General features: G+C 43.2%; 1 protein-coding gene and 1 long non-coding RNA gene across 3 annotated transcripts in view; one reads left to right on the top strand and one right to left on the bottom strand.

Moving 5' to 3' along the window:
• USP24 (ubiquitin specific peptidase 24) overlaps positions 1-11,035 on the bottom strand; it is a 66,884-nt gene extending 55,849 nt beyond the window's left edge. Inside the window, exon 1 of one of the 2 annotated variants that reach the window (XM_062623099.1) lies at positions 10,561-11,035. In XM_062623099.1, the coding sequence (XP_062479083.1) occupies positions 10,561-10,869 (309 nt within the window). In that variant the 5' untranslated portion in view covers positions 10,870-11,035. The remainder of the gene's footprint in view (positions 1-10,560) is intronic. The other variant, XM_062623100.1, reaches the window with a different exon arrangement.
• A 279-nt stretch (positions 11,036-11,314) lies between these two features.
• Positions 11,315-15,192, top strand: part of LOC134165910 (uncharacterized) — a 63,330-nt gene continuing 59,452 nt past the window's right edge. The window contains exons 1-2 of the long non-coding RNA XR_009965686.1: positions 11,315-11,451; positions 12,938-13,824. This is a non-coding gene — a long non-coding RNA (uncharacterized LOC134165910). The remainder of the gene's footprint in view (positions 11,452-12,937; positions 13,825-15,192) is intronic.

Genomic DNA, 15,192 nt, shown 5'->3' on the forward strand with positions numbered 1-15,192 from the left:
CTGAAAGTGCTTAAAAGCAAAAGTTTTCGAGGAACTATCCTGTTGTTTTGATTAACTAAACAGTAGTTATATTTACAGCTTTTGTAAAGAGCACCCATCCGGAACACAAAACCATTTCCTGCAGAAATTAGATATGCAGTTATAAAGAAAGCCCTTACAGTGACAGTGTAGGATACAATGATGAGACTTACGAAGGTAGACTGAATATAATATAAACCCCAATTACAAGATGTTCAGCAATTTTGGTTCTCCTTAGACCTGCAGTAAAGGACAGCAACGTTTCAACAAATGATTACAGTAGCTGAGCTATGTTTGCTCCATTCCTGGAGGAAAGCTTCCCCGTTAAGTAATAACATTACTAACCAGTAATAGCAATGGATATATTCTAAGAGGTGCAGTCTAATATCAGTGCAGACCTTCAACTGTTGCTGAAAAACTTAACCTGTTGCTCTGCTTCCCCAGCTGCATCTAAACACTGTTGCTCTTTATCTCTTTCCACACAAGTGATTGCCAGTGGCTGTAGTACTGAAACTCATGAGGAAAGAGTGAAATGAGGCATGCTCTTCACTGTATATTCAGGTTCCAGAAATAGGGGCATCATCATGAACTGTGCTAAGGACACATCTGGCCTACTGCTGCATTGAGTCTACAAACAATGTAATGAAGAGAGGTTTTACTACACAAGAAATAACGTGTGAGATACCTGAATACTGCTCTAACAGCAATATGAGCTATTTGCATTGAAGGAGCACATCTTTGGCACATTCTGCTACTTATAGGCGACAAGTCTTCTTGCTTCTCTGTGTTCAGCTACTAAAAACCCTCCCCAGCAACTATGAAGTTTAATTATTTCTTAATTTTAGAAGGTATCACATACAAGTAGCTTCACAGCTACTGTGAAGCCTAATGCAGTCTCAAATAAATAGCCAAACAGTTTAAAACTCAACTTCCCCTACAAACCATTAATACATTTAATACCCTGATTTTCTTAAAGACTACTGCAATGTTCAGATTACATTACTGCAGACTGAGTTTTGTTTCTTACAATATATCTAGCATGAGCCTCTTTGAAGAGCTGCCCTTTCATCCTTCTGTATAAGATAAACCCCAAACTGTTCACCATCCAACTCTGAAATCGATCTGTGTAGTGCTCTTTCAAGCACTTGCTGTAGCAAGGTGCAATATCAGCTCAGCTCTTGCATAATTTCATGTTGGTTCACTAACCAACACAGGCTGATGATCCTGCTTGCTCTGTTGACATTCACAAATGCAGCACAGCTCTGAATACATAGCCACAATTCACACTTTGCAACTGAGGAGCCAGGAATTGTCACTACAGACTCTACTGACACAGGTGAAACAAAAGCTTTCAATGAAGAGTATGCTGTGCATGAAAATAAATCTCAACAGCCTCCCCAAAAGTGGTTTTCTATCTCTTATTTGGGGAATTACAGGTCTGGTTTGGTTGTTTTTTTATATATATTTAGAAATTACCTCCCTCTCCTCAAATAGATGACCTCAGAATGGTGTCTGCCAGCAGATGATGACCTAAATCATTGACTATGCAATTCTGGCTGAACACCCTCAATACTGGACTGACATGTTAAGGATCTGTAGGGATACTCTTCAACAAGAGAACAGTGAAAAGCAAAAAAACCAACCTATTCCTGGCAGCCAATGGGTCATCTAAAGATCAACTGCCTAGAAGTCTGTAAGAATCCACTGTGTTCTGAAACAGGGAATCATGGTGCACATCACGCATCCTGTGACTATTCTCCCTTCTGCAGCTGAAGTCTTGAGATCAAAAAACATTTGCTGGCAAACCTTTAACATCATTTCCCATGCCTTCTGATGTATTTCTTATAGTACAAAAGCCCTGAAGATCCTGCCACTTGACTTTTTTGGCTTATTTTCAAGGTGTGAAAGCGCTTATGTCTAAACATACACACAGGCACTCACGAGTCCTGTCCTCCCATGAAGTCTCAAGCACTGAGTCAAGATTCTCACGCTGGGGACCTGGCACCTCCCACAGTTTTGTGCAAGGCCAAAGAAACAAAAATGGTTAGATATCTGACCAATAAAGCATTGCTTAAATCTGTAGTACAAAACCTTCCACGGAGGACTAACACAGAACAAAGATTAGCCCTTACACAAAAAGAGAAATATAAATTAACTTTAATTGCCAAAAAGGTCACAATTCAAAGCTTCCAAATGTATTCCTGCAGTATTCACTAACGAACCTGTCAGACTGTTTAACTAAAGCCACTGACTTTTACCATAGCAGGCACTTGACACTAAATAACAAGCAATTTAAGAGAGTGTTTTGATGCTAACTGGCAGTCTTAGCAATGAAATTACAGTCAAATTATCATTTAAATTTGTGAATTTGATTTTGATAGAAGGCTACCAGCAGGCTTTATTATCACCAGAGCTAAGTCCCATTGTCTGCTCTTGAATGCAGTATAACTTGCAAAACAGAAACCCCAATGTCGTGTTTCCTTCAATAAGCAATGGAATCAGACTTTCTAAGAGACAGACCCAAGCAGTTCCCTTCTCCCTCATGCCTCTCATAAGTGATTTTCACAAACTGACTACCATTTTTTAGGCAAGAAAACAGATTTTTGATGCTTCACTGTATTGTTAGGAAAAAAACCCACAACTGTATTTTGTTACTCCATACCTGTACCAGGACCAAATTTAAGTGCTCTGAAAAGCAGTAATTAAAAAAAAAAAAAAGCTGAAAGACAGAAATAGAAGCCAAAAATTCTAGGGGCACCTTTCAGTTTTTAGCCCAGACATACTGAGCAATAAGGAGAAAATGAACTTCTTAATGCTTCAGCTTCCCCAGCTGTGAAATGTTAGTAGAGATGCTTCCCTCTGCCACAGCATGCTGATGAACCATTCACTGGTGTCTGCAAAGGACCGCAAGATGCTCAGGTGGAGGCAAGGTAAGGGAAATACATCAAATACCCATACAAACTGGCAGAGCATTTCTCTGCTCTCTGATCTATTATGTCCATCAATTTGTTGGAGAATCCTGAAGTCATGACTTGACAGACCCTCCATCTGCACACTGCTGATTAAAGCAGCTTCTACTTTCACGCCTTGCTACCAAGTCTTTTAACTCCTAGGAGGATACTCTCTTACCTACAACTACATCACAGGGTAAGAATTAAAAGGCTTTCAAATAAATCAAAGCTACCACCTTGCACTTATACTTTAAGACATTAAGAACGGTGAGGAAAAACTGGTACATTTTCATACCTGTAACCTATGTGCTTTGTTTAAACTGGTACTCCAGGAGCTTAAAGAACTCTAAACTCATGTTAAGTGGCAGTGTGGGAACAAAATTGAAGAGTATTTCCCAGTTGCCTGTTCTTGCCATCAGATCAAACTCACTCAACCCACACTGCAAAGAGCAAGCTTGGTATTCTGTTACAAGCATGACAGCATCAGTAAGCCTCAGAAAATGGTGTCATACATGGAATTTCTGTATTATGTTTGTTATTTGGCAATCAGAAACCCACTGTGATTTCCTAAACACTTTACAGTCAAAGAGACATTTATTTGTAAAGTACAGTAACAGTTTAAGTGTTTTAAGTGCTAAACAGATACAGCATCTTGCCCTTGCATTCTCACCTACAGGAAAAGATCTGTATGCAGCATTTCCAAGTACAGTGATAGATAGCAATGCTTTTTGTTATTTCTGGTCTGCTAAGAAAAAGTAAGCTTATTGGGGAAATATATGGATGGTTTATTCTTTTTGCACAGAAACTAAACTATTCAGCTCAAAGTTTTACAATGCACTACTTCACACAAGCAAATGCAGTCTTGTCATAAGAAAAATACCAGTATTTCATCATGTTAATATAAAGGGATGGTACCAGTCTATCACTAAGGGAAAATAAATCCTATGGTACAGATTCCACCTAACTGAAGCTGATTTTGACACTCACCTGACCATAAAGATGTCCTAAAAAAAACTGATTTATTCAGCAAATTGTCTCAATGGAGAGTTCTGGACACAGACCTTAACTGAGAGTAGTGTAAGTGCACTATGGAGAATGCATGGCTGTGAGAGGTCTCAGTAGCTGTGAGAGATTATATTATCAACCACAAAAACCTCATGGCTCCCTTTTCCTGCCCCCCCTTCCCTCATCTCTCACAACTAAGAACTGTGTAAGACTGGGAATAAGAACACAGTTTGAATTTGAGAATCAAAAACTAACTCAGCAAAGCTAGAAATTAACTAGGGATTTTCTACAGCCATTGTGTGCACTGGTGTCCCAGGCTTCCAGGGTGATGGTGTGATGTTACTAAGCAATATTCCCCTGTGCACTTGCCTAGTTGCTCTGAGACAAATACAGTACTAAGCATTATAGCAGCACAAAGTAACTGAGGCTTTGCAAAAATCAGATCTGAATTAAAAGATCCATTTAACTTAAAAAAGGAATATCTTCCCTTGTTTATAGTACTATTACCATTGCAGCCAGTAAAATTGGAGACAGATTTGTTACAACCACTTCTGGCAACGTATTTTAAAAGTTGATAATGAGCTGTAGGTGAGGGAGAGGTCATGGAAAGCACTGTTAAGAATGCCATTCATAAGGAACCAACGAAAACATACTTATCTCCATGTGTTTTCAGTATTGTCTATGGATATATTTAAAAAACCTAATCCATCAGCATTAACTACAAACAGCCAGACTCTGATACTACAACTCCTTCCAACCCTTGAGTTTTTCTAAGCACAAATCCCTGTGCTTATTTCCAAGTAACTCAAAATAATCTTGTGTGGTATCAGATAAACATTGTGCTTTAATACAATAAAACAATGAATCACAAATGCTTAGCATTTAGTACTTCAAATTAAGTCAATACTTCCAGCTCCCTCTGCCAAAGTACAGGCATTAATAGAGAAGTGCTGCAGAAACAATAAAGTAGTTATTATAACATTTTAGTGACCAAAGGTCAGGCTCTGGAAGGGATGATTAATTCAATAACACCGCTGAGCACTCATCTATACATCTGTTCTATAGATACTGATTTACAGAGAGACAGAAACCAGAACTGACAAAGCAGCTGACAGTGAGTTTGAAATCAACTTCTACAACGTGTAATTACAAAATTGTGATTAATTAAGATGAAAAACCTTTACATGCTTCTCCAGACTGCTCTGCTGGGCATCCGAAGCCAGAGCTGCTGTGAAGCGGTGAGCAGGAAGATCAAGTGGCAAGAAACACTGAGCACATTGGCTTTATTTTAATTAATATTAAATTGGCCCATGAAGCATAACTGAAACATACACACCAAAGAGCATTCCTATGGCTGAACAAATACATGGGTTTTTCCAAATAAGAGCTTACAAAAGAATCAGGCACTTCCTTTGCATCTTTGCCCTCCTCATACAAAGAGCTACTGTTCCTTAATCCAAAAGCAATCCAAATGATTTGCTGGAATTAACTTCTAACACTGGCTAATTTGTTTTTATTCTCATTCTTCCTCAGTATTTCACTTCCTTATTAAACAGCTGCCACAGAATAGCACTGTAAACTGGGAAGATGACCAGAAAATGCCTCCAGAGAACATTGTACCAAAGACACTTCCTGCCCAGCTGAATGCTGCCTATACAGAGTTGTCTCCTACCTCCACTGACCCCAAAGGCATCACCTTCACTGATGAACCTGTAATTACAGAGTAAAGGCAGAGTACTTGTCTCAACCTGAAGAACACTCTATCACATTATCTGATAAGTTATTTGAAACAAAGCTTACAGTTAAACTTAACCCACTGCACCTCTCAGTATTACCCCTATTTTCCCTAACTTCCTGTAGCATCTTTATTAGCCTGTGTTACACCAATAATGAAACCCAGGGTATTTTCTTTCAAAATCCAAGAAAGCATTGAGATAACCAGACTCTAAAAAGAGGTTCCACACCAGGACCACTGATTTTTGAAAACAGTGATGCTTGAAAACCAGCAGTGTTAAAATACTCATTCCACTTGACATTCTGATGGCATCCAGCCAGGGATTCAATGCCAGAATCCACCACAGAGCTTTATTTGATTGCTTAATTGTTTCACAAGGCCAATTCCTAGACAAGCCACACTGTAAAACTTCCACATGAGAATGCCAGGAATATTTACTTTTGCAAAGCTCAACACTACTTACAAAACAGGAGGCTGGCTTTCAATTTATAACATTGTACTGTGAAACCCACCTCATTTGCTTTAAGGCTAAATACATTTTTGTCTTTAAATGAATACCACTCCTTTCATTCAAGGATCAAAGAACTTCACAAGTCCGTGGTATTTGTAATAAGGCACACACCATTATCCCTGTTTTACACACTAAAAGGTAAACCAGAGGTTGTTGCACACCCACCATGATGCAGCACATCTGTGGCAGAACCAGCTCTAATAATGAGGAGAGGAAGGGTTTTGAGCACAGTAGTTCTGCAGCATGACTAGTGAGAATGTTCCTGGCACTGTTACTTACTACAGTTGCTGGACTGTTTCTTTTACAAAACCCCCTTCTCTTCAAATCAAAACAGCACCTCAAAAGCAATCTTGAACAAGTTTTATTATAAGCTTTATCTTGTAAAATCCGGTGTATAAGAGCCTTTTGAGCTAGTTTATCTTAAAAAAAACCAAATCAAAACAGCATATGCTAAAGGAGACAGGAATAGCTGGACGGTAATACAATCCATACATCACAATTTACTCAAAAGGTCACAGTAATGACTCTCAGAAGCTGTTTAAAAACCCATCAAGATTATTTCAGTAAAGGGTATATAAACCACTGTTATATGTTCAATATTTTAGCATAAGTGGGTTCCTACCCCTTACTCCAATTCTAAGTTCTCTGGTCACAATCCCCACATTCATTTAGCCTGCTCTTCTCCATCCCATTCCTGCCCAACTGGTGAAAGCCAGCACTTGTGGCACTCATGGCAATTCACGGACACACTGACAGACACTGTCATCACATTCATTTATAGTCTTAAATTATAAGGAATTAGCAGCAGTTCATAAAGCAGCTTATCTGTCAGTCACAGGAAAAGATGAGCACACACCACCCTTCCACAGCCCCCACTCGTCAAAGAATCACACCGTAAAAGTCTCTATGTTGCCCAAGGAAAACACAAAAACCCCAGATTCTTGCCAAAATGCATGTACCGGATTCACCTCGGCTGACAGACATAAACACGGAAGTTATGTCAACCAAGCAAAGGTGCCTTTTGTCAGAGCAGGTGATCTCAGCCTGTCAAAGCGGTTCGGCACTATGGAGGGTAAAACTTCAAACCTACTGTAAACCTAAAGCTGAACTTGCTGGTATTTCACACGAATGTGAAGCCCCCTTTGTGTTTCCAAGTTTGCCTGGCCATTTCCTTTGAGCGAGTTAAGCATGGTCATGCCAGCACCAAGACCAGAGGCATAGCACAGCTATTAACTTACAACTGCATCAATTACATGCTCTTTTGAAGACATCAGCTTGCTGAAACTGAAGTTTTAGCCCTCATGAAAAGCAATTTCTGGATGTGCTCATCTCAAGTCTCACAGAGAAAGCACACTGTGTGTCAGGCCAGGTCATAGAAACTCTCTTGCTTCTGGGCCAGTTACTCCAAATTCAGGCTTCTGCAACACTCCCAGACACCCCTGAAGACCAGTAGTCTGGATCACTGAAAAGAGAATTCACACTGATCTTACTGCACTATCTAAAGAAAACATGGTTTTACTAGTATGATATGCATCTAGTCGCTGTGCTGTTCTCAAAGGAAACCAACAGACAAGCCTTTCTTTGATCAACACGCTTACTGAACAGAACAGATTCTAACATTATATAATAGAAACCAAATAAACATAAGCAGACATAATGGATTCATTACTGATTAGAGAAAATGTGAAGTGTTTAATCATTCATCAATCTATTCTTACATGCATGGTAAACTGTACTCAGTCAAAAAAAGAATGTAAACACAAAGTTCAGACCTGTTACACGTCTTGAGAATGACTAAAGCTTTCTTGTTATTTTTAACTTAAATGTGATCCTAACTTCGGTTCATGAAGAAAATTAACAGACTGGCAAAATTATTTAGGGGAAAATAGTCTAATAATTTCTAATAGTTATGTTATTTTGATTAATATCATAGAATCCCAGACTGGTTTGGGTTGGAAGGGACCATCCAGTTCCAACCCCCTGCCACGGGCAGGGCTCACATTCATGTGGGTTGCTCATACATAAAATCCAAACCCCAAACCAAAATCTAACACATCTCCCCACAGACTAGAAGTTAAAACTGGTACTATGTTGAGAAGGAGGAATACACACTCTAAGAGCTGTTAGAAAAAAAAGAGAGATGATACTGAGAGGGAGAAAACCAGAAATAACATCTCAATTCTCACAGGCTAGTACGGGGTACAATATGTTTCAACATAATGTGTGTGACTACAATGAATAATACAGCTATTTGTGCTTTCTGTACCACTTCATCTGCCATAAGCTTCTGTGGAATGGAAAACTACTTACTGTTTAACCACCTCAATAATAGCTGTAGTTTATTAAATTAGTTCTAGATTTATTTGCAGAATAAAACCCCCAAGAATATATATTTTTTCTCCCTTTTAGACTTCAAAAGCTGCTGTCTTGTACTGCAATATTAAGCCAAAAAAAGCCCAGGAAGCAACCCCAGGTCTTAAGATTTTTACAGGTATAACTCCTACAAAAACAGTGTTCTGCATACATGTGCAGGAGTTGACAGATGCTCATATGCACTGAATCCAATCACTAAATCGAGGCCTGAATTTATATAGCTTCATGTAGCAAGACAGAATCATAGAATCCCAGAACAGTTTGGGTTGGAAGGGGCCTTAAAGCTCATCCAGTTCCAACCTCCTGCCATGGGCAGGGACACCTTCCACGAGACCAGGCTGCTTAAAGCCCCATCCAACCTGGCGTTCAACACTCAATCCTTCTGAAATGCCAACTTTGTGCAGTCATTTGCCTCTACTGAGATGTTTTGGTTTCCCTCCCATGGGTTAACGAGAACATGAGTCAAAGCAGAAAAGAACATGAGTGGCAAAGGAAACTATAAAGCCTAAATTTTATCAGACATACAAGCTGAAATAATAGGGGGAAAAAACATTCCTCTTAGTCAGAGCTGTCAAAGTGTCATTTGCAATAGGAAGAAGAGGGGAGAAGAAAGCGCTTCTCTGAAGTTTACACTGACAGCTTCTCTTGAAATACACACTGACAAGCCAGATAGTCCCAATCATAAGATCTGATAGGAAAATCCACCCTCTTGGTGGGTACAGAGATCTGAAAGCAAACAAGCAGAACTCTCACTCACTCCCAACCCTTCCCTGGAAAGGTTAGAAACTAGCTCCCCATTGCTTCTATCACTGAAGTTAAACAGCGATCCCACTTCTGCACAACACACATGCCATCCCGCAGATCACCTTACTCCACAAGCACACACCATCAGCTTCTATGAGCTAAGAGACTAACCCAGTTAATTCAGTAAACAGGATCATGGATCTTTATTCTGCAAGACCGGATTTCAATACAATGAGGCTAGGGATGATCTGTGCATGTGTAGCTATGCAGAAGATACGTGCATGTATTCTTCATATCCATGTTTGCAGATACATGCACAGATGTACACAGAAAGATGACATTTCTGGCACAGGAAATCATCAGGATACTGTTCACTGAAGCCTGGAAGGGTACATGAGTCTCCCTGGTTATAAGACACGTGCTTAGGCATTTGCTATTACTGACCGCTTCTTGAGACAGAGCCTATGCAAGGTGGCCCTTTGGTACAGCACGGCAGGGCCACTCCTGTGTTCTCATCCCCATGAGCTCCATAGACTGCACACTATTAATTAACTCTTTCCATATGAGCACTCTGGGAAGTTTTGGAAAAGGCCTAGAGGAGGAAAAGGCTTTACAGCTAAGCGCTCCAACACTGCTCCAGGCAGCAGGGAAAGCACCGAGAGTCTTGTCTGCTGGCTGAGCAGGTCAGAGTTCTGCGAGAGGATGGAAGAGAGACTAGAGAAAGGCAGACAAGGAGAAAGGAGAAAAACTAGGAAACGCTAGCGTTCTGCAGCATTTCTGTCTACTTCACATCTTTCTACTGTGCTGAGAACAGAACTACAATTTATGAGTTAAAGACCTCATTTTGGCAATATCTGAACTGGCTTCACCCCTACTGCAGAATTTATACTCAGCTTACCCAAATAAAGCGGTACATAAAGTAACACCCAGACTGTGCAAACAGTCCCAAAAAATTAGACAGTCATTAGTCACTCGGATTATGCAAGACGGCACAAGAGAAGGGGAGGGGGGGGGAAACCGTGATCCTGACGGTAGCCACACATTCCTGGGATGCCAAAGAAAAGCCCGGGTGCTCTTCACCTTGCAGCGGTCGCAAGGAGCGCTCGGAGGGGACACCCCAGGGACCCACAAGTGCCCGCAGCCCCCCCCTAAGGCAGGCAGGCTCCCGGGGGGGCTCCCCCAGGGCTGACAGGAGGCCGGCCCCGGGGCAGGCCGCAGCTCACCTCGGTCTCCACCACTTCGTGGTAAGCGGGCGGCGGGTCGAAGCCGCCTCCACCGCCGCCGCCGCTGTCGCCGTCGCCGCCGCGGGGACCCTGCCCGCCGGCGGGGGAGCCGTGCCCGCCCGGCGGGCCCTGCCCGCTCTCCATGGGCTCATAGCCGCCGTAGTGGAGGCCGGGCCGCTCGTTGGTGAGCAGAGCCACGGCCTCGTTGATGTCGTTCTTGGCCAAGCGCAGGGCCTTGCGGATGGCGGCCGCGTCCGAGAAGCCCATGCAGAGCAGCGTGGTCATGTGCTGCTCCTCCTCGCTCTCCATGGCCGCGCCGGGCCGGGGGAGCGGGCCGGGGCCGCGAACCGAGGGTAGCCGGGCTCAGGCGCTGCCCGCCCCGCGCGCCGCCATGTTGACGGGAGCTCCGCGCCTCTCCCCTCAGCCGCCGCCGCGGCCGGGCCCCCCCCCCCCGAGCGCGCCCCCTCCGCCCCGCCCTCAGCCCCGGAAGCGGCGGCGAAGCCCGGCTGGGGGAGCGCACGCCGGGCCCGCGTCACGTGACAGGGGCGGGGCGGGAGGCGCAGCGAGGGCATGAATGGACTGGCAAAGGGAGCGGGAGGGGGGGGTGTAGCGGCCGTCGCCATAGCAACCAGGGTCACGTGAAGGGGGGCGGTGTTGCCAGGGGAACCGGACCCTCGCTGCGGTTCTGTGGTGGTGCCTCAGTGGTCGGCCCGGGCCTGTGCGGCGGAGCCCGGCCAGAGGGAACGGCGGCCGGCCTCCTGCCCGCTGCCGGTAGTTCCTCCTTTCATTGCGGTCTTTACTAGGGAATGATCCCCGCAGGGGCACGGCCGGCGGGGCGGTGACTGGTTTTCACGGCGAATCACGACAGGCCCTTGAAGGGCGGGAGGAGGGGTTGGTGAGGGGAGGCCGGGCAAGGAGGGAAGGCGGGAAGGCGGGAAGGCAGGGGCTGGCGTAGCCGGAGGTGTCTGTGGGCAGGCGGTGAGCAGGTGTCGTCTGAGGTGATGAGGGTGGGTTTTAACGAGAAACGAAGGGCTGGCTGCTGCTTAAGGCTCCAGCTGCCTGGGCTGGGGATGGAGGAGGTGAGTGGTAGCCTGTGGGGCTGGTCCGAATGGAGCTCACAGGGGTGTAATAAGAAGCTGAGGTCTGGCTGCAGTCCGAGGGCTGTTGTCACTGCCTGCTTCCAGGTTGTTTATTTGTAGAAATGTGACTTTTAAATGTACAATACAGTCGAGATGCAGATCTCCAGAGGAAGCCATGAAGATGCTGTGAGGGCTGGAGCAGCTCTGCTCTGAATCCAGGCTGAGAGAGCTGGGCTGGGTCAGCCTGGAGAAGAGAAGGCTCCTGAAGGGGAGACCTTAGAGCAGCTCCAGTGCCTAAAGGGGCTACAAGAAACCTGGAGAGGGGCTTTTGGCAAGGGCCTGTAGGGACAGGACAAGGGGAATGACTTTAACCTGCCAGAGGTAAGATTGAGATGAGATATTGGAATGAAAGTTTTCATTATGAGGGTGCTGAGGTGCTGGCACAGGGTGCCCAGAGAAGCTGTGGCTGCCCCATCCCTGTCAGTGTTCAAGGCCAGGTTGGACACAGGGGCTTGGAGCAAGCTGCTCTAGTGGAAGGTGTCCCTGGATGTGGCAGGGGTTGGAACTGGATGAGCTTTAAGGTCCTTTCCAACCCAAACCACTCTGGGATTCTATGATTGTAAATCCATACAAAATGGACTGCAACCAGATATAAAAATAAAAAAACCTTATTGGTAGTGCCCAATGCAGAATATAAGTTGTGTATTTCTTAAATACACTTAGTGAATTCTGGTACTGCACGAGATTTGGTATATCTGGATCTCTGTCAGACTCCCTGGCAAAATTTAGCACCTCATTTTAACAATGTGTTTTCTATGTCCAGAGAAGAGGAGGAAGGAGGAGACATGTCAAGATTTGTCAAGGTCAGGACTCGTATTTGCATGGATGCATTTGTCTTCAGAGGTTCATGTTTTCTGATAAATTATTTTGTGTTAACAGTGGCTGACAACACTAAAAGCACTGGGGTTAGGAGTCTAGAAAGAGCTGTCTGAAGTCTTAGATACAAATCACATTCAGCATAAAGGAAACACTCAAGCGTAGGCGACCCCAATAGTATTTAGGTGTCTAACCTACATTAACTATCAGAGCTCAGTGTCTCTCTGTCTCTGCTCCTGAATTTTTCTGTGGAAAGAGAGAAAACTGATGGATCGCTTTGGACTGGCAGGGTTTTGGGTTAACTTTCAGATTGTAGTATACCACTGGTGGTCTCATATTCCTTATATAATAACCCCCAAAGTAATCACAGTTCCTTCATCTCACTCATTCATCTCTCTTTTTCTGTTTTTTTTTTTTGGTAGGCTGGCATTCAGTGGAATGGATGTAATGCACATCTGACTCTGAACTTCTGCTTCTGGATCTACGGAAGGCCTTTCATTCATGCTGATCTCCAGTTATAAAAGAAACAAGAATTTGTTATGGCTCAAGCTTGGCTTCAGCAAAATTCCAGCCCTTCAAATGCATTCAGTTAACGTGCTGAATATTGACTCACTGCTTACTCACGTGACCGACATTGAAATTACACTTTCTCATTTTTGTAGCATATCATAAATAATGGTTTAATCCTCACAGCCTGATGAAGTCAGTTGGCATCATTTTTCCTTGCTAATGGAAGAAAAGTTTGTAGGATAAAGTAAGATATTTTATTAGATGTCATTATTGCTTTCAGCTTTATTTCAAGGAAGTGCTCCTGTAAATTTGAGCTGAGCTAAGTAATGAAAACATACCAAAAGTAATGGAGGAACTGATTGCAATCCCAGGTGGCTAAGAAAGAAGAGAGTGCTATAACATTGAGTCACCTGTGCTTTATAGTCCAGCTGTTCTGAAGGAAGTTTGAAGGGAATTTGACTTTGCCAATATTTAAGGGTGACACTTGGACACAACAGCTCAGCATAACTGACGGGGTACTGGTCCTAAAATTAGTCTGTGCCAACTTCACTTACAGCATCTCTCTTGAGACTGCTTAAAGGACAAGATTGTATGTTCCAGCTTAGTGGAGGAATGGAAGTGCACCTTTTCCATGAGCTATTCAGCCTGGAAGTCCCAGTTTCCAAATGTTTTTCCTGCATTGTCACTTCAAGAAAAGTTGCAGGGAGGAGCACATCAAACTTGGCTAACAGAGAACAAGAAAAGCAGTGAGTGAGTCTTTCCTTATGAGGCACCAGGAGGCATAAGGGAAGGACAGAAAGTGGAGAACAATGATCCTCAAGATCTGCTGTTGGAGTTTGTGCTGTGTGATTGCCAGTTTGATATGACACATAGTCCTGGGTTCACTAGTTACTTGATGGTGTCACTTCATGGAAAGTAGTGACTTTGTACAGAACCCATCATATATGTATCCTGACACATGTCTGGACACGAGAAACCCTCGTGTTACAGAAAAGACATTTTGGAACAGAAACAACTGTTTTGGTAAGTGGTCATGCTGGGACATCAAACCTGGCTCTTTGGGTTGACCGTGGTGGTGTCAGTTAGCCTAAAAATAGGGCTTGATGGAAGATTGCAGTGATGCTTTTGCAGGGATGTTACAGTAGGACTGTTCAGTTAATTTGTCTTTTTAGCTGAAAATGCTTTCATGCTTCTCTTCGTAAGCCTGTTTTAAAGCCAGACCTGTGTTTATAGTGCTCTCACTATTTAAACAGCAAATAACAGCATTTTCTCTCAAAAAGAAACAGCTGTATTATTCTAGTGGAACATACAGATGCAGCCAAACTAAGAGCTGACTCTGTGGCTTGTTGAACTTGAAGGTTTCCCTTGTTGTTTACAGCTGTTGGGGAATTCCAACCATAATCTCAGATGTAATTGGAAAACATCCTTTGCCACCCTGATTTTGTTTCCTCCTTGGCTGTAACTTTGCAGCCATAATTGTTACATATATACCCTGAGACTTTGATTGAAGAGAATGTAATTTCTTATGTTGCCACCAATCTTTAATTTATGTTTTTTACTCAAGGAGTATCTTTATCATATCTTTCCCTTTTTTTGTTAGAAGTGCCGTAGGTATATACTGTCAAGGAAAGGTTAGTAGGAGATAAAAGTTACTGTTCATAAATCTTTTATAAATAATAACTAAATAAGGGAAATCAGGGCAAAATTTAGTGACAGGGCTCCACCACTATATGGTACATAAACACAGAAGGAGTTGTGTGAAAACTGGTGTTGCAGTAGCTAGAATAAACTCCTTCGCAGTTGCTGAATGAAAGAGGAGTGGGTGTGAGCCTATATGAAACCCTGCTCCTTCATTTGGAAGCAAGAGCACTCTCACTGATGTCAATGGTTTGGGATTAGGCACCTGATATAGTTGGATCTCAGGTCCCTGCCCACCTAAACATGCCAAGCACAGAGGAACAAGTTTATGAAAGTTTCCCTAATCTTATGGTTTGGATGGGCAAGGCACTTCTTTTGGTATAGCAGGCTGTTGGGACAAAGGAATTCTTTACTACCTGAAGAAAGAGTATCTGAGATGTCACAGAATCCAGGTTTTGTACAGTATTGGGAAGAATTAATTTAGGTTTTCTGGAATGACTTTATCTTTCCTTCCTTCCTTCCTTTTATT

The sequence above is a fragment of the Pezoporus occidentalis genome, unplaced genomic scaffold (assembly GCF_034315485.1).
Source record: "Pezoporus occidentalis ecotype Australia unplaced genomic scaffold, CSIRO_AGI_Poc_V1 ctg25, whole genome shotgun sequence".
NCBI lineage: Eukaryota > Metazoa > Chordata > Aves > Psittaciformes > Psittacidae > Pezoporus > Pezoporus occidentalis.